This window comes from Echiichthys vipera (assembly GCF_963691815.1).
Source record: "Echiichthys vipera genome assembly, chromosome: 3".
Lineage (NCBI taxonomy): Eukaryota > Metazoa > Chordata > Actinopteri > Perciformes > Trachinidae > Echiichthys > Echiichthys vipera.
Genome location: NC_139828.1, coordinates 24,463,009 through 24,482,017, shown reverse-complemented (window position 1 = coordinate 24,482,017; position 19,009 = coordinate 24,463,009). Strand labels below are relative to the sequence as shown.

Genomic DNA, 19,009 nt, shown 5'->3' with positions numbered 1-19,009 from the left:
CAACGTCACAACTGTAGGTTATGCGAATGTATAGTGTTCAAAATAAAACAAACTCAGTTATAACTCAACTTGTTTGCAATTAACGTAAGTCAATATTGTCTTTGACAGCGCGCCACCTAGCGTTAGCGGCTGTAAACAGTCTTCAGCGTGTTTTAGGCCGGGGACCCCTTATCTGAAACACAGGAAGCAGGCCCCCCTACTCCAAATATTGTATTCATCTAAGTTGTATATTGGGCCTAACAGCTAGTGAGGCCTAAATCCTATACGCACATTTGAATTTGTTTATATTTTTAATAACATAATTTTATTATTGATATTGTATCCTTTCATGTTTTTCTCTCCTCAGACATGTTCATTTTAGAAATGTAAATCTGCCCTATTGTTGTACTTAGAAAAAGTAAAAATATCAGCCTACACACAGCTCTTTATTGTGCATACAATACAAAGCCATTACAAAGACATTGAATTTAATGTTTAAGAAGGTGTGGGAACACTAATTTTATATATATATATATATATATATATATATATATATACACACACACACAGAGACAGACAGACAGACACACACATATATATATATATATATATATATATATACACACGTGTATATATGTGTTGTGTATCCTTGCAATGGCATTTTGGTTTCATTTCCCCTTCAGCTCTGAGAATCTGTTGGTATTTCGCTACTTTATGATATTTTTTTGGCTAAATTATTAATTAAGCCATTTAATTAAACAGATTAATCAATAATGATATATAATTGTACATTGCAGCAGCACTATTTTTTGTATTCACTCAATTGAACTAACCAGTCAGTGATCTGTTTCCATCTCTGCAGTTCAGTAGTTGTCATGGCCTTGACTCATTGTGAATCTTTTCTGTCTTCACTCCTTGCATGATAAAGCTGTTGAACATTACATAAACCAGTCCAGAATCGACGTGGACAAGCTGGAATCGGAGGTTTGGGTCGCGTGGAATATACTCTGCAGCCACATACGACACAAAATCATAATGACATGATTTAGGAAGCAGTTCGACAGACTGCAGATTCTCTAGTGAATGTGTTTTAATCAAACATGTGTCCTCTCCTCAGAGTCTGGCAGATCTGAGTGATCAGTCAAGATGTAAGTGTCCAAAACCTAAAACGAGAAAAGCAATTTACAGAGATTTATAAATGGTATACTTATTAATTTGAATACTCTGATATTTGTTCCACCACAGCCCAGGACACCACAAGTGACTCTCAGGTAAATGTGCTGTGTTTATTTCAACAGTTCTGTCTTGAATATATAGATTATCTTCAATTACTCACGGTTCATTTTTAACAGTTGGACTTTACGCAACAAGATGAGGCATCTGATGAGAGTTCTGTTTCCACTACCCAATTGTCTGTGGAGGATTATGGTAAGAGCAAGAGAGAGAAACAAACTTTTTAAACACATGGCAGGACAAGCTGTTGCACAAATGGAAATTGAAAAAGTGTGTGATTTTAGGTGACGTTCCCCTTTTTGCACTCTACAGGGATGGCCGCCAATAATTCGACTCACCTAGCTGGGAACAGGAGATTGGATGAGAGTCGGAGAGCCATTTCTGAGACTTACGTCCAGCCTGAGGACGGAGATGAGGAGCTGGAAATGAGTCTGAGAAGTCATGGCAGCTCTTTGGTGGAGCTCTACCCCGGCATGATCAACCGGATAGGGATGGCGTGGCATCGGCAGCATGTCACAGAGGCCGCTGTGGAGGTGGTGAGGAGGTACCGCAGATGGCGACAGCGGTCAAACAGGAGCAATCTCCAAAACACCTTCATCGTCTGGCAGAGACCAACAGCCAACCAGACGCTGCTCAGTGAAAACACCAACTCTGTGAAGAGGCAAGGAACTGAAACTACCCCTCGGTCTCCCTTGCAGATTGCAACCCACGTGCAGGATTGGGAAGCACAGCATCAGTCTCCTGGGAGGGTGAGAAGAGAGCAGCACAAGCCTATCCTCGTCATGGACTTCTCTGAGATCTCTATGCCAACAGAAAGCCCGCTGAACAAGACCATCACTATGTTTGAAGCACCCAAGCACAGAGAACAGCCCTCCTTTTCTACTTTCAGTCCTTCACGTGCCACGGTGAAAGCATCCTTGGACCAGTCTCTCCGGGCTAGAAGGCTTTCCCTCACCGCACACTCACCGCAGGCAAATAGCCGCTCCATGTACACATCGGAAACCACAGATGTTAGAGAGAGACCAGACATCTACGGCTCCCCAGTCAGGCAGAGTCCCTCACAAGTAAGGGTAGTGAGCACCCTCAGTAGATCACCTTATGCCTTTCCCAGAAGTCCCACAGCTCATTCTGTGAACAGAGCTTCCAGAGAGCCTACGAGGCCGAGGTTACCTTCCACCCCTCCACAAAACCCATCCGTTTCACTGAGAATGCGTTACCCTCAAGAGCTCCATTTCTCCCTTCACTCGCAGCTGCCTTCACCTCAGTCATCCACAGCAGTAGGTCGTGGCAGGCCCCGGCGCCACCTTTCCTTTGACTCCTCCATGCCAGCGCTCTGTGTCTCTAACTCCCTAGAGAAGCTGGACGAGGACTTTATAAGGCTCTATCACAAGTTTGTCTGCCAGAACAAATCGCCTGCCTTTGAAGGGCTTCCTTGCCGCCTCTGTGCTAGAAACTCTGAGGCCACTAGAAGCCCCTCTTCCTCGTCTCTGGCGGCTCTCGCCTTGTCGCCCCACCGCTCCCTCCTGAGGAAACGCCATAGAGAGTTAGCGTGGGACAGCCACCCCCTGTCCAAACGCTCCAGGGCCGAGTACTGCGCATCATCCCCAGGTTCCAATCGCCACGGGAAAGAGATGCTGAGGCGCCGTCTCTCTCAGTCTGAATATGAACAGTCTCATTGTGGCCTCTCCTGTGGCTCAACTCCAGCTAGTGTGTTTCAAAGATCCCGCGACCAGCAGCGCTCAGCAGATGCACATCAGGAATCCTGGATGAGTCTGCGCCGCCATGTGTCTGACGCCGATTTTTCCAGGTATGGGTGGGCCTCATCTATACAAACACTAGATTATGCTCCAGAAGTCTTTTATCTCAGTCTGCTGTTTAAATTACGCAGTTTGTGCAACTGTTGAATGCTTTTATCAGATTCCTTCAGTCATTATGTTTCATTTAACAGGAAGTTCACCTACATGGCCAATGGCTCCTACCCCAGGTGATTATAATTAATTCCCAAGTAGTAATGTAGTGTTTTTCTGGCCATTTGTTTTCATAATCACCCTCCTTTCTTTCTCTTTCTCATGTGCAGGTAATGCCCGCCCACAGAAGAAGGAAGCTGTTTTGTTGTGAACAAATCACTGTAAACTGTTGTGTAGCAGTGTAATGTTTGATAAAAAAATGTTGTTGAAAGTCAGAAGCAGAGCCCTGGAAATGACCTTTGCTAAACTGCAGCTGTTAATGTTGAATATCAAAGTGATCGTTACGCCCATCCGTTTGGATGCTAAGTACTGTTGAAACCATGTTTGTTTGAGTGATTATGGTTGATGCTTTTTGTATGTTCTAAGCTTTTTACTCATTGTGAATACAGCCATGTGCACTTCCTGTTCATTATTAAAATAAAAAGTTAATGTTGAAATGCAGTTGCTGAAGGACACAAGGTACTCGTCATTGCAGTTGTTTATTATTTAACGTTCCATTATATTCATGTGAGGTTTAAAGTTAAGACAACAAAATATCCAACAGTCAGACAAAAACAAGAGAGCGTATTGGTTATTTTTAAGCAAAGGTAGAAAAGTAAACATGATAAAGAATATAAAGACTATTTAACTTTTTGGTCACAAACCATGTGCGCTTTTCTGACATGGCAAATTGTATTTAATGCTGCTGTTCTGAGGCTTGTATGTGGAACTGTACGACACTATTGTAAAGACTTAAAGTGAACACTTCTACACAACTGCAGCAAGGTGAGACTGTAACCACTGGAGGTCATCAAAGTAACAGTTTCCAACTGAATTTAAAGGATCTGAGCAGGAGAACGATCCTCTGTAGAGAAAGCATATGTTGTGTGTATTTAATACATCTCTTAGTGCAGATAGCCCACTTTTCCCCCCAGAACTTTTCAGGCACATGTATCAGGCTGTGGGAGGTTGCAGTAACCCCACGGCTGTAACTATGGTTCGTCATGGCGTTACCACTCCAGCTCCACTGGGTATTTCCCAGTCAGACAGGCGGTGCAGTGGCCCGCTCTCTTGCTGGACTTGTTACCAGAGCTGATCATCTCGTCCTTCTCCTTGAATGAGGCGATTCCCTCCTGAACGGCTGATACCAGGCCCTCCACAGTCAGATACTGAACACTGGCAGCACCTACACAACAGGTCAAGTGTTACTGATGCACCAAACTGATGAAGCAGTGAAGATAAAGTTTGTTAAAAAAAAAAAAAAAATAGAACTGACAAAAATGTGACTTTTTTGAACATGGTCAGTGAGATGTACCAGTGTATTTGGACTTACCGATGTATCCAGCAATGTCCTGAAACTCTGGCTTGTTGGCGATGAGCTCCTCCTTGGTTGGAATATTGATGCCCATGTAGCACGGGTGTCTGATTGGTGGAGAGGCGACCCTGATGTGGACCTGTCGAGGAGAAAATACAGGTCAGGATTTTGCCTTGCTAGTTACAAGCGTGCCAGTGTTGTGGGGAATTCTTTTGAACTTTTCAGTAAAGTTTCACATTTTGATCATCAACCTACCCACAGATAAAAATCTGATATTCTATTGTGTTAAGGAGTTGTAATCGGTCAGTCTGTAATACCCCCCCCCCCCCCAAGACCTTATAATATACAGCCTATTGTTTCCCCCCCAGGGATTCCGAGATGGTAAACACAAGCAGCGCACGACTGAATTTGCCGGCTTTACATTTCTCAACTTGTAAACATTGAGAAGCCTCCAGGTATTGCAATGTGCACGTGATCTTTTAATGTGATCGATCGGTCAATCAGCTGCTGAGCTGAAGCAGATAGATCCCGACACTTATTTCATTATCAATTAAAAAGGTGCAATGACTAGTTGACCAATAGATTTATAATTCATTAATCTGAATCATTTCATGAAAAATAAGCTGTTTTTAGCCTCTCAAATATGCACTTTTCCTGCTTTTCTCTGTTTTATATCATGCTAAAGTGAAGATATTTGGATTTTGGAATGACAAAACAAAGATTTCACCTTGGATTTTGAGAAACTATTTTCTGACACTTTTAAAGACCAAACAATTCATCCATTAATACTGAACATAAATTAGGGTGTCAGGAGTCTCCAAATCCATGATTCAAACAGAATTAAACTTTTTTAAGCACTGACAGCTATGCCATTGACTAGTGAGTCTTTGTAAAGATCAACAGATTTTGTTTTATGCCCTGACAACTATCATTTACAATTTCAAATTCTTCTTTAAAGAGATCGGCTACATGGTTTCAAGTGTGATATAACAGCCATAATAATTTTTGTCATGTCTCACACTAAGGCCATATGGTCAAATTTAAATTGCCGATTCTTCTTTTGATTTGGATAATTGAAAAAGAAAGCTCATTTTAATCGGTTTTCAATGTGGAAATGAATAATAGTTAGTTGCAGCCCTATTATCAATATAGTTCCTAAACGTCGGTTTAAACAGTCGACTCACTCATTTAATCATTGCTTTAATTGCCCGATGTAGTGGCACTGCTCATTTGCACTGATGGTTAATAGGCCTTTTATTTCATAAAAGTGTAATAACTTTTTTCTGACATTTGAGGATTTGCTTTTTATTGCAGATGAGGCGGGGCGCTCTACTATAAAATACCGTGGAGAACTAGAAGAGGTAAAATTATCCAGTTATATTGGACTGGAGCAAGATTATAAAAATGACAATAAAATAATACATTTTCCAGTCATTTTTATCATCTCAAAATGACCTTGCCTCCCTTTGTGGATGTCCCAATCCCTGCTAAAACACTAGACCACTATTAAAATATTGTGTCATGTCACCACATATAAGAGAGTAAGTAACATCCTTAGTCAACAAACCTCAGTTGCACCGGCTTCCTTCAGCAGTTTTATAATGGGGGAGATGGTGTTGCCTCTGACGATGGAGTCATCAATCAGCACCACTCGTTTCCCAGCAAAGTTGTCGGTCAAAGCCCCAAACTTCTTGGCAACTCCTAGCTGCCTCAAGCGGGTATTTGGTTGAATGAACGTTCTCCCGACGTAGCGGTTCTTACAGAGTACCTCTATATATGGCAGTCCGGACTGTGAGAGGACAAGACGAGGGAAGCTTGTGAGGACAGACGGCTATTACGTTATTTTGTTACAGAGTTGACGGCTTGTACACAGACCTGCTGAGCGTAGCCCAGTGCTGCAGGAGTTGCAGACTCAGGCACAGTGCTGACCACATCTGCGTCTGTTGGCGCCTCAATTGCTAACTGCCGACCACAGCGTTGCCTCACAGTGTAGACCATCTGCCCTGCAGAACACAGGTATAAAATACTGAACGTTCAACACTTTCACTTAAAAAAAAGTATTTTCAACAATTCTACAAGAGTGTTAATATCAGAGCGGTATAAAGGATGGTTCATAACAAATATTCAAACCTTCAAAAATAGAGTCTGGTCTGGCAAAGTAAACGTATTCAAATATGCAGAAGGCAGGGAGGTCCCCCTCAGGGCGAGGGACGACACTCAGAGTCTTGACTCCGTGCTTGGATATCTGGACTATCTCTCCGGGTAAGACCTCTCTGTAATACCTGAGAACCAGCAAGGCACATAAAAATGGTCAAAACACCGCCATTTTACCATAGAACATATTCAATATGCAGTAAAAACTGACTTGGCACCGATGGACTGGAAGCTGCAGGACTCTGAAGACACAACCCATCCCTCAGTGTCCTCCTCTCCGGCTCCTGACCAAAGGGTCAAACAATGACGTTAATCATCCACCAGCGTGCAAATTCTGACCTCTGAATTCTGGCTTGAGAGGTGACATGCTCTTGTATTCGTCAATGGCGGAAGTCAGGGTCTTCTGACAAACATGTGAAACAATACCTGAGCTGTGCAGGTTAGAGACAGGAACAACCCGTCCGATGCAGAGGGGGCGATTTCCGTAAGGGTCACGCACAGCATAGATGACATCTTTGAACATCACCAGCAGTGAGTACGATGTAGGGGTCTCGGTCATCAGATTTTTTATTCTACAATACAAAATAAACAGGTTTTAAATTATTATATATATATATATATATATTTATGTTGAATTAAGTCACAACACTGACCTGGCAACCCAGTCTGGTGCACCCTGCTCCTCCGTAGGTGGAGTAAATGCAAGCAGTTGGGTGATGAGCTCGCTGTCTGAGCTGGTGGAGAGGCCCACACCATGGCGCATGACCTGCATGGCACATTCACAATGATTGATTCAGCATACAGTAGATAGGTAGATAGATAGATAAAGAGAGAGACAGACAAGTGTTATTTCATCCAGGCTAATGTCCTTGCATATATTTACTTATGTATTAAAGACCAAAGCTATTATAGCAACAAGCATAACTGACAGATTAAACAGAGGTTGTGCACATGTAGAGGCCTGGTTTGTCGTTGGTGTGCACCAGGTTCAGTGAGTTAAGGACCGTCCTCACCTTTTTCCGCAGGGCAAGAGCATTAACCAGCTCTCCATTATGTGCTACGGCGATCTTGCCGTGCAGCGTATCCACAACAAAGGGCTGGCAGTTCTGCAGCTCTGAGATCCCAGTAGTCGAGTAGCGTGTGTGACAAATACCGAGGTTACCATAGCGCAGCTTCAGAAGAGCCTCGGGTGAGAAAGCAGCGCTCACTAATCCCATTCCCTAAAAAAAACAAAAAAACGCCAGGAGCAATTGATGAGGTTTTCAGTCACAAAATCTGGACAAATACTAAAAGTGAGTAGTGATATGCAGCCGTCATGTTGTAGAGGGGAAAGCCAAGTCATGATGAAGCTGTAGAACAAACCAGCACAGCCTGAACAACTATTATAGTAATGGTCAGTGTATCTGTGCGTGCACCTTTACTGAAAAGCAGCTAAAATGAGTTCAGCTCTACTTCAGTTTAAAAGGGGCTTCTAGTCATGACTGATGTTACCTTGTGGGTTGCATATGTGGGCGGAGTGGCTCCATTACTTGTGACAATCCCAGCACTTTCCTGGCCCCTGAGTAGACACAAACCATCACATGTTACATTGTATATACACATCAGTGGGAAGTGAGTTTTATAATGATGGATCTTTCAGTCTCCTTTGTGCAAAGCTGAACATGAATAAACTTGTTCTCATCAAAGCTGGGTATGAGCCTCGAGGCAAACCCAACTGGTTTGTTTCAGGCAAAATAAAGCAGAAATGAGGAGCAGGAAAAAAAAAACAGGAGCGTCTGCTTCTCTGCTGTGGCGCTTCCATATACGGAGAGTCGCCTTGCTGCAGTTTCAGCCTGTATACCAAGCTGCTTCTCGGATTACAGTTGGTCCCGCCCCCTCGGCACACAGCTTAAGCCAGTGGTGAGGCTGCTTTTCAGCATGGAGGCGTTGCTTTCAGGCTTAACCGCCTGGTTGCCTAGGGAACCGGGCAGCAGAGACAGACGGATTGGGGAAAAGAAAGCGTTTCCAGGTCAGCTCAAACATGGAGAGAGGAGCAGAGAGACAAAGAGGAGGTGATAGGGAGGTGGCAGAGGAGAAAGGCTCGGTAGAGAGGCAGTGGGGGGAGGCAGAGGTGCTGGCTCTCATGTCAGTGTGGGACGAGGTGGGAGCTCAGCACGTAGCTGAGAGCAGAACCACATTTGAGTTGATCTCAGAGCGTCTGAGGAGGCTCAGTGTTGTGCGCAGCTGGTGGGAGTGTCAGGCCAAGTGCAGGAGCCTGGGACTTCAAAGCAGGAAGCCAGACGCAGCAGCAGGCACTTCAGCAAACTACAGCCCAGGAGTGGATGGAAGGCCAATGCAGAGCTGGGAGGAAGAGGTGGAGGATGTGGGTAATCAAAGAGGAATCTATCCTTCCTCAGTCACTATCCCAAAGCAGGAAGGTAAATGTAGGTTCAACCCCCACTGCAGCGTTGATGATGTCAATATCTGACAAAGCTCAACACATTTTGGCATTTAATCAACTGACGGATCGGAAGATAAACAAGACAAACTTGTTTTAGCCTCAAACTGAAATAGAAAACTTTTGCAGTCTAAAGTCAGATGTAAATAAAATATTTTGTTACAAGCTACAACATATTTTTCAAACCATACTGAGCCAAAAATAACACAGTGTGTGCATGTGTGTCTAGGCGTCAAGAGTCTAATCCATCGGACTCTTCCTTACACTGGGAGTGTGGCTGAAGAGGGGGGCCGCCACTGGACGGACGATGAGGTGAGAGCACTGTTGTGTGTCTGGGCCGACCAGCGCATCCGAGAGCGCCTGAAGTGCACGCTGCGCAACAAATCCATCTTCCAAGAGATGGCCCGTCAGATGCAAAAAAACTTTGGAGTGGTACGCAACTGGAAGCAATGTCGAACTAAATACAAAAACTTGAAATATGACTACAAGACAGCTAAAAGCGCTCACGCTGTTGGAGGCAGCGCCGCAGGAGGCCCGGGGAAGTACATGAAGTTCTTTGACGAGGTGGAGGCTATTCTGCTGGAGCGGGGACTGGAAGACGGGACCATGGAGATGCACAAGAGGCTGTATGATGGAGAAGCGGGTGCAGGCAGGCTACAGACACCAGCTTCAGAGAATGAGGTTGTCATTGAAATTGATGATGGTATGTATTCAGTCTGCAGTAGTTTTGTATTCAAGGCTGAAAGAACAATCCATTTCACTGCTGTGTTGTTTATGTTCAGACGACAACAGCGATGATTACGATATGGACGCAGACACAGAAGCAAAATGGAGAGGAACAGGTATGGCACGTGAACAACAAGTGCAGCTTACGGTACGTGAGCTTTCCTTTCCTTAATCTGTTTTTATTCCCTCCAGATGCCCATCGCACACTCACAGAACCATCCAGCTCAGAACACTTCCACATGGTCACGGTGTCGGACACAGGCCGAAACTGGAGCGACCAGGAGGTGCGAGCGCTGATTCAGGTGTGGTCTGACGAGCGCGTGTGTAGGCAGCTGGAGAGCTCGACCAGGAAGAGAGACATCTTCGTCCAGATCTCCAACAGATTAATGCATCAGGGCATCGAGCGTGACTGGAAGCAGTGCCACACTAAATACAAAAACCTCAAGTACCTCTACCGATCTCTTCAAAGAGGAAAGGGCGATGAAGTCGACCCAAGGCGCCTCATGAGGTTCTACGATGAGGTCGACGCCATTATGAACCGCACAACCAACGGCTCGCCGCATGACACAGGAGCCGCGGACCACCGAACAGATGCAAGCAGGCTCACGATGTCGGAGGGATGCGAGGAGAGCGATCACGTAGACGTCTATTTGACAAAGATGAGCACAGCGACAACAATGGCGGGAGCAATCGAGGACCGGACTTGTAGTTCTGATTCTGTCTCGTCAATGTGCCTCGATTTTACGCCTAACAGTGAAGGAGTGAACCTGCATGCAGTCCAGCAGCTTCGCTTGGATCAACGGCACAGATTAATGAGTGAGCCCGTTATCATTATTCATTCATGAGTTAGTGGGGAGGTGTCCAAAATCCAAATGTGTTGCAGACAAAAACATTCAAGCTTTGTTTTGATTTTACACCTCTTACGTCTTCAGAAGTTCTGTCATCAGCTCACACGTACCAAATTTCAAGTACTACATCACTTTAGTTCAATATATGATCTTCCAAACTTCAACACATAAGAGACATTTTTACACAGTTGGTTCAACATAGAAAGTAATTCCAATGTGGGTTATAATTATGAAAAGACATGTACTGAGAGAGGAGTAGAAATCTCATTGATGGCCATCTAAAATCCAGAGGAATGGAAACAGAACTATGTGCATGGCTGGATAGCTGTAGTGATAAATGAGAAAATGTGTTTTTAATGGTTAATTTAGGCAAAGTGACCCTTTACATCTTAATTTAAGAAAACCCTTGAAATAAATGGGAAATATTAACCTTTTTCCATAGGTTAGATATAAAAACACATTTTGTTTTGTTTTTTAAACAATGGCCTGTTGTCTTGTAACTGTGAATGTTGTTTGCAGGCTCTTCTGAAACTCGGGTAAAGAGAGAGGAGATCTATTCAGCACACAGAAGAATGAAGAGGAAAGCTGTGGATCAAGGTTTGAAATGTGCCCCTCTCTGTAATCCCTTTCTGTGTCACATGATGTCCACAATTGACTGAAGCTTTTGTAATTTCTGACTCAGTCCCATGATTCGCCTCATAATTTAGTTATAGATAAGGGTACGGCTGGAACTGCTGACAAGAAGCCCGAATCATGGTGGCGTCCGCCGTCAGACCAAGAGAAAAAGAAACTTTTCTCAGCCATGAAGATGTAAAATGTATTACTTTTTTTTGTTTTTACAAGTAAGAGCATTCAGGTATCTGATTTTAAAGCTGCCTCTGTTCCCTTTTTTTTTTTAGAACCCACACTCCAGACACCCATAAAAAAACTGGACACTGGCTCTGATAACGCAGAGGTCCTGTGTAAAGAAGAAATGGACCCCATCCCGATAATGAAGATTAATTCAGTCTGTTCACTCGCCTCACACAGTTCATCCCCAGAGAGAGAGGTAATACCTACCTAATCCACGCGACAAATAGTACAAACGTTACACAATCAAGGTAAACTGAAGAAATTATTCTTTAACAGGCCGTAAAAGTTCAGAATAGACACGACACTGCTGTGCTGGGAGGAAACCTGTAAACTCTAAGATTATCCATTTTATTTCTGCCTTTAGGAGACTGTGTGCATCATATTTTAAGGCTGCAACCCCTAGACGATTAATTAACTAATGAGTTTATTGACTAGATCAACCAATTTGATAAAATGACTAACATTTTTCCAGCAAAAACGTCAAACTATTACAATTCGAGGGTTGAGAATCAAAGGGGTGTAAGTGACTTTTGGACAACTTTACAGCGGAGCCAAAAGAAAAAGGAACTTTGTTTATTTCAATCTTTAATATTAAAATAATTCACAATCATAAACATATAGGTGACACTATACTGAATAAACACTATATTTTTTTTATTTTTAGGTAAACTTACACCCTTTTGGCCTCAAATAGTTGTATGTGTCGAGGGTCCGGCCTTTTGGTTAATAACTCTGGACTGGTTTGGAGTTCACACAAACCCTTTTGGGAGCTTTATTTACACATATGTATATAACTCATTTTAATCTGGTTCTCAACCCTCGATTTGCTGCTTTTTTTTTCATCATAAATCATAAATTAAATTAGGGATTATTGGTCGAATTAAACAAGCAATTTGAAATAGCTTATTGGATGAATGAATGCTTTGTTTCGACCATGTAAATTAAAAAATACATAATACAATAAAAGCTAAAAGGAACAAAAATACTATAATAATGTAACCTGAAAAGTTATAGGAAGAAGCAAAAGCTTATTGAATAGTACCCTATGTAATATTTATCATAATGAATGGCTTTTTATCATATCTTAAACACATTCTTTACTGAGTGATTATAAAACCAACACACACACACAATGTGATTAATTCAGCAGCAGATTAATCGATAATGAAAATAACCACTTTTTTCTTGTTAATGTAACAACTCTGTAGCTGTGGAGGCATTGTCTCCTCATCACAGTTATCTTCTTTTTAATCAAACCACTCACGTTAAAGCACACACACACACACACACACACACACACACACACACACACACACACACACACACACACACACACACACACACACACACACACACACACACACACACACACACACACACACACACACACACACACACACACACACACACACACACACACACACACACACACACCTCCCTGTCACCCACCTGTGCTGTAACGCCACCAGTCCCAGCGTTAACACCTGAGCCACCTCCAGCTGCGTGGGCCACTCTCCGGCGGCCACACACCCGAAAACCCCGCACTCTTCCCCGATACCGTTCTCCTCGAACTCCATCCCGCCGCTGGATGTCTGGGTCCGCTGTTCACCCGGCGGACAGTCTCGTGCTTGGTTGCCTGGGCAATGAAGCTCGTGCGTACCTCTGAGAGTGCAGACCGAGCACGTGCAGCAAGCGTACAACGTGGCTCGTTAAAACAAAATAAACTCAGCCGACATGGTCGACGCGGCCGTGAACTCCAGACTTCAACAGTGAGCGCAGCTTAAAAGACGCTACAGGCCACCGTAACTGAGGTCACGTCAACAAATCGCACGCTATCAAACGTATTGATATTGACGGAACACACGTGGTGTTTATCGACGAAGGCCACAAATAATCTGATTAATCGATTCGATCGCAATTGTGTTCTCTTGATGAAGTTTTTTGATGAATCAGCCTTGCTGCCACAGAGAAAATGGATGTTGTTGAGCGGACAAACTCCAAAAAAAAGTTCTTCTTCCAAATGTTTGGGAGTTGGAGCGTCTTCCCCCCTCACGTGGGGAAAAACGCGCTGCTATGATTGGCTGCTTGAATGAGCTGAGGGATGTGATTGGTCCTCAGAGCACGTAAGACGGACTCCACTTCCCTCTTCTTCCTCCTGCACGCCTCTTCATCTCGCAACTTTGCAGAGTTGTGCGTCAGTTGTCATTTTGTGTTTCAGGACTGCGGGTCGTCAAAGAACACCAACATGGCCTCCACACCAGGTACAGTACCACGATGGGTGCATGCGTGAGAGCAGATGGTACAAGTGCTGCCATTCATTTGGGCCTTTCCTTATTGTGTGCATATGTGCGTGTTTTTAGAGTTGAAAGTCGGCCAGAAGCTGAATGAGGGAAAGACGAAGCAGATTTTTGAGCTCGCGGACCAGCCCGGACTGGTTCTGGTCCAGTCCAAAGACCAGATCACAGCCGGGAATGCCGCGAGGAAGGACCAGATGGAGGGCAAGGCTGCCATCGCCAATAAAACGACCAGCTGCGTGTTCAAACTTCTCCAGGACTCTGGTGAGGACCCTTATTAAAGTTAGTAGACCCATTCAAACGCTGCTGAGCGCACCTGAGGCAACTTTCCCACATTTAGAGCCACATTCTTTGGTATTGTGAATACTTCGATGTCAGAGGGCCATCATTACTGTAAGGTTATGACATTTATTTATTTTTATTAGCAACCCCCCCCCCCCCACACACACACACACACACACACACACACACACACACACACACTTCCCCCTCAATAACTTCACTTTTGTGAATAACTTAGTGTATTTAGAAAAGAAAGGTATAATCTGGCCAAGAAATTTCAGAAAATTGTTTTAAAAAGGGGTAAAAATAATATAAAGATCTCCAGACAGACCTGTTTTTTCATTTTTTCCACAAGAAAGTATCTTTTCCACGTTGAAAATCCTTAAAAAGACAAGAACTCCTTTTACTTCATCAAATTAAAATCTGTGAATGTGCAAATCGTGTTGATTTTGAAAGTTTTCTCCTGCTTGACTGCACATCCATTCAGGGTTTGTGCCCTGGCAACGTCAGGTTTTTCCATCACACTTGAATATCCAAACATCCAAACTAGTTGTGATGTCACAAATCATCAATTTATATCAGCTTTTCAAAGAGCACAGAAACTCCTCTTTCAGCAGATTCACGTAAAAACAGCCGTATTGTGTTAAACTGTGCACATGCATCATTCTGCACAGTGAGGCTCAGAAGAACAACTTATTTATGAGTGGAGGACGACTTTAAAGTTGACATTCAAATCGCTTGTTTATTCTGACAAACAGTCAAAAACCTGAAGAGATTGAGTTTAATGTGGAGTTTAAAGATGACCAGCAGGTAATACTCCCATTATTAAGCTGCAACCAGAATTTTCTTTGTTTTAAAATTGCTGAAACCATTTATCACAGTTAGTTTTCTGTTAACTGAGAAAGTGTTTCAGCTTTGTAGAGAACCACTTAACTCAGAAAAGTCAGTAACGCCATTCATCGTTTTTTTTTTTATCCCTGTAATTAACAAAACCCGTTGAACCCTGCACGTCCAGAGCTCACAGCCATGCAGCGATGTTGACGTGTGAAGGGGGAATTGTGCGTGGATGTTTGACATTAGGTCCAAAAATGACTCTCCACCTTGCTTTAATTTAAAATGTAATTTGGTAACTCTCACTCACATGCCACTCGTGAGTCTGGTAATGGCGGTCTTGTGACTTGAAACTCTGCCGTGCATAATTCACCAAAATGTGACCAACCACATCGCCCTCACTTAACATGACCACAGATTCTCTCGTTCTCTCAACTTGATCCGATCGTATACGCCTACAGGAGTCGCCATCTTGTCTGACTTTTAGAGTGATGCGTCCATCTGGCTGACTTATACCAGCGGCTAGCTGTCACTCAAGAGGCCGCGCCCCTAACTATTCATAAACTTTAACCTCCAATAAAATAAAAACTAGCCTGGTACAAAACAAATTCACCCCCCTCAGTGTTGTCATGGAGATATGACCTTAAAATACAGATTGGTATGTTCTTTGTCCCAGAATAGGTTTAATTATGCTGTGAAAACGGCCTATTTAACATGGGGGGTCAATAAAAACTCCTTATTTATGAAATCTGCCCCTAGTGGACACTCAGAAGTGCAAATTTTGGCACTTCCTGATTGGATCAACCAGAAAGTCACTGTTGGTTTGGACATGACAGACTCTTTAAAGTCCCGCAGTGTGCTGAACACTGAAGGGTAACATTATAATATATAGTTTCAGATGTTACTTTACTTTGTTCTTTACAATCAAGAGGTATGGATCCCTGCGTAATGGTCTGAGGTTGATTTTTAACATCTACCCTTTCTTCCAGGCATTAAGACTGCCTTTGTGAAGCAGCACTCGGACACGGCCTTCATCGCAGCCCACTGTGAGATGATTCCCATTGAGTGGGTGTGTCGCAGAGTGGCAACAGGATCGTTCCTCAAGAGGAATCCAGGAGTCAAGGAAGGCTACCGCTTCTCCCCCCTGAAGATGGAGATGTTCTTCAAAGTGAGTTCGAGACCTCGCTGTAACTTGACTCAGCGTGTCCAAATGTCAACGCGCATCCATCTTTATGTAATCGGTTGCTTTCTGATCTAGGACGATGCCAACAATGACCCCCAGTGGTCAGAGGAGCAGCTGCTGGAGAATAAGTTTTCTCTGGCTGGGCTCACTATCGGTCAGTGCGAGGTGGACATCATGAACCGCAGCACCGTGGCCATCTTTGAGATTCTGGAGAAGGCTTGGGCCACTCAGAACTGCACGCTGGTGGATATGAAGGTATGCAGCGGCCACCTGCTGTTAATCTGATAACTTTACTACTGAGCTCTTTATAGCTGCTTCACAAATTTAGGATTACCTTCCTTTTCCATAGATCGAGTTTGGCGTGAATGTGAAGACTCAAGAGATCGTCCTGGCTGACGTCATCGACAACGATTCATGGAGGCTGTGGCCAGCTGGAGATCGAAGCCAGCAGAAGGATAAGCAGGTCAGGACCTTTCTTTGGTCATGCTGTTTCATTTTGGCTTTTTTTAAAGAATCAAGATAAAGCTGAAATAACTTATCAACTTCCTAGGTGTACCGCGACCTCAAAGAAATTACCCCTGAGGCAATGCAGATGGTGAAGAGAAACTTTGAGTGGGTCTCTGAAAGGGTCAAGGTACAGTGAACTTAATGTCCCAATCTACTCTTTATCAGGACAGGCTCTTATTTGCTTTTAATCAACATGTTGTTGACAGACACACACAGTTAATCATAAACCATTAGCTTAGCTTTGTGGCCCTCCCCTGTTGTGTGTAAGACTTATTTCAGAATTGTGTTTGAATAGTTATCTGTTCTCACAGGTGCTCTATAATTTTTAAAATATTGATTGATAAAGGTCCCACGTTGTAAAAAGTTTTTTTGTTTTTCAGTCTAAATTAGGTCGAGATGATATAAATATGAACGTATCAAAATGCTCCATCAATCCACAGAAATGCACACAGTTCCTGTTCAGAAATTGTGTGCAGACTGGGCTTTTTCAGGAGAGGGTCTTAAAGAGACAGATGCTAAAACAGAGGGTGAATCCAGGTATATTCAGACTCACAGGTTTTGTTATTTTCTTAACATTAAATCATGTAAATGGCCTGGAAACCAGACTAATCTTGCATTTGTTTTGGCCTTCAGATTATCCAGTTATTGTCGCATACGGCTGCTTCTCAACCAATGTTGCGTAGTCTTGCTTTCAACGGACTTGTGAAGTGGGACTTGCATGATACTAACGAGATCTGTGTTATGTCTCCAGCTGCTGCTGGAGCCCCAGGCCAGCGGCAGGGTGGTGGTTTTGATGGGCTCCACCTCAGACCTGGCTCACTGTGAAAAGATCAGGAAGGCCTGCACCTCCTACGGGATTCCCTGCATCCTGAGAGTCACCTCTGCACACAAAGGTCCAGATGAGACGCTCCGCATCAAAGCAGAATATGAAGGTGTGTAGTATTATTTATCCTTTTCTAAAGAAGTGAGGATTTAGTTGTCTCATGTCGTATCTGTTTTTCCTCAGGTGACGGCGTGCCAACTGTGTTTGTGGCTGTAGCTGGCAGGAGTAACGGCCTCGGCCCGGTGATGTCTGGAAACACAGCATATCCCGTCATCAACTGCCCACCTCTCACTCCAGACTGGGGTGCACAAGATGTCTGGTCCTCGCTGCGTATGCCAAGCGGTAAGCGGACTACTCCCTGTATTGTATCTTAAACTGTTAGTCCAAATGTGAGTTTAGTCACAATTAAACTAGTCATCATTTCAACTGAGCCTTTGTTCCCCCCTCCTCCTTTTTAGGTCTCGGCTGCTCCACAACCCTCTCCCCTGAGGCCGCTGCTCAGTTTGCTGCGCAGATCTTCGGGTTGACCAATCACCTGGTGTGGTGCAAACTGAGAGCCTCCATGCTCAACACCTGGGTGTCTCTCAAGCTGGCTGACAAGAAGTTACAGGCCTGCAGCCTGTAAAGTTGCTCAAAACCCCTTTGAGCTCGGTGTGCTCTTTAGAGCTTCACTGTCTGTCGATGTCATGTCTTTGTTTACCATGAAAACCCACTAACAGTAGATGAAATCTACATGTACCTTCTCACACACATGAATCATTCCATTAAAACGGCAAATAATTAAAGATGTGATTAAAGACCCTGTGTGTAACGTTTTAACTGTATTGTTTTTTTATTGCCAATGGGCGAACAGGGTTGTTACGCAACTTATAAATTGAGACCTTCACTAACTTCCACAGTTATGTATAAGTCTGTGGACTGATTTCTGTGTAAAGGATCTGGGATGGATTTTCCTGGATACTCCAAATGATGTGATGTTTTTTCTGCTCTCTACTCCTCACCTCCCTTCAGCTCACTTACAGCCAACAGCTAAATGGACTCCGCTAACATCAACAACCGACCGTTAGAGTCCACACATGCTGTGTTTCCGTTATACATTCTGCAGTGGAGGCCCAGATTGGCAGCAAGTAGTTTGCTGCTCCAGCAGTGGGTTGGTCTTGTGTGGTGCGGGATGCTAAATTACGAATCCCACTATGGCAGAAGCATGTCCTAACCCACTCTGCATCTGATTGGCCAGAACCCATTGCCTTTGTTGGTTGGATAGGTTTAGGCATGCAGAGTGGGATTTGTTAAAGCCTTTAGGTCAAGAATATCAGGATAAGCCCATCAGGGACAGAGTAGGGAAAATGGAGAGAGTAGGGTGGACATGCCTTTGCCATAGTAGGATTTGTAATTTTGCGTCTGGGATCAGACCACCAGCGCTGGGGTTTAGACTGGCTGAGGTGCCGCCAGCTGACTTTAGACAATAATTCCACAGTGGCTGAACGCATTTTTACCGTTCATGGCCCTTTGTTCTTTGCAATTTGAACTCTCCAATCTGTTACAATGTTTATATCAAGAACACATAACCCTGGGAACATGGGGATGGCCCCAAGTCTT

General features: G+C 43.8%; 3 protein-coding genes across 4 annotated transcripts; 2 read left to right on the top strand and 1 right to left on the bottom strand.

Moving 5' to 3' along the window:
• Positions 1–2,258: 2,258 nt before the first annotated feature.
• LOC310966543 (uncharacterized protein) lies at positions 2,259–3,538 on the top strand. Its single transcript, XM_083940301.1, has 3 exons — positions 2,259–3,019; positions 3,161–3,196; positions 3,290–3,538. The coding sequence occupies exons 1-3, from the start codon at positions 2,421–2,423 to the stop codon at positions 3,291–3,293; spliced, it is 639 nt and encodes a 212-aa protein (XP_083796427.1). The 5' UTR covers positions 2,259–2,420; the 3' UTR covers positions 3,294–3,538.
• Positions 3,539–3,642: 104 nt separating this feature from the next.
• Positions 3,643–13,693, bottom strand: ppat (phosphoribosyl pyrophosphate amidotransferase). The gene is made up of 11 exons (XM_083911432.1): positions 12,940–13,693; positions 8,119–8,185; positions 7,641–7,847; positions 7,281–7,393; positions 7,054–7,199; positions 6,839–6,911; positions 6,604–6,755; positions 6,349–6,476; positions 6,041–6,262; positions 4,492–4,612; positions 3,643–4,344 (listed from the first exon to the last, which is right to left on the bottom strand). The coding sequence occupies exons 1-11, from the start codon at positions 13,065–13,067 to the stop codon at positions 4,169–4,171; spliced, it is 1,533 nt and encodes a 510-aa protein (XP_083767558.1). The 5' UTR covers positions 13,068–13,693; the 3' UTR covers positions 3,643–4,168.
• paics (phosphoribosylaminoimidazole carboxylase, phosphoribosylaminoimidazole succinocarboxamide synthetase) lies at positions 8,722–18,225 on the top strand. 2 transcript variants are annotated; one of them, XM_083911431.1, is made up of 15 exons: positions 8,722–9,044; positions 9,294–9,767; positions 9,847–9,906; positions 9,983–10,606; positions 11,158–11,235; positions 11,538–11,686; positions 13,709–13,751; positions 13,851–14,048; positions 15,887–16,065; positions 16,156–16,335; positions 16,430–16,543; positions 16,631–16,714; positions 17,339–17,519; positions 17,594–17,752; positions 17,869–18,225. In XM_083911431.1, the coding sequence occupies exons 1-15, from the start codon at positions 8,750–8,752 to the stop codon at positions 18,033–18,035; spliced, it is 2,985 nt and encodes a 994-aa protein (XP_083767557.1). In that variant the 5' UTR covers positions 8,722–8,749; the 3' UTR covers positions 18,036–18,225. The 2 variants fall into 2 exon arrangements, with proteins under 2 accessions (XP_083767557.1, XP_083767556.1); XM_083911430.1 differs by having other exon boundaries at positions 8,722–9,050.
• Positions 18,226–19,009: the final 784 nt, after the last annotated feature.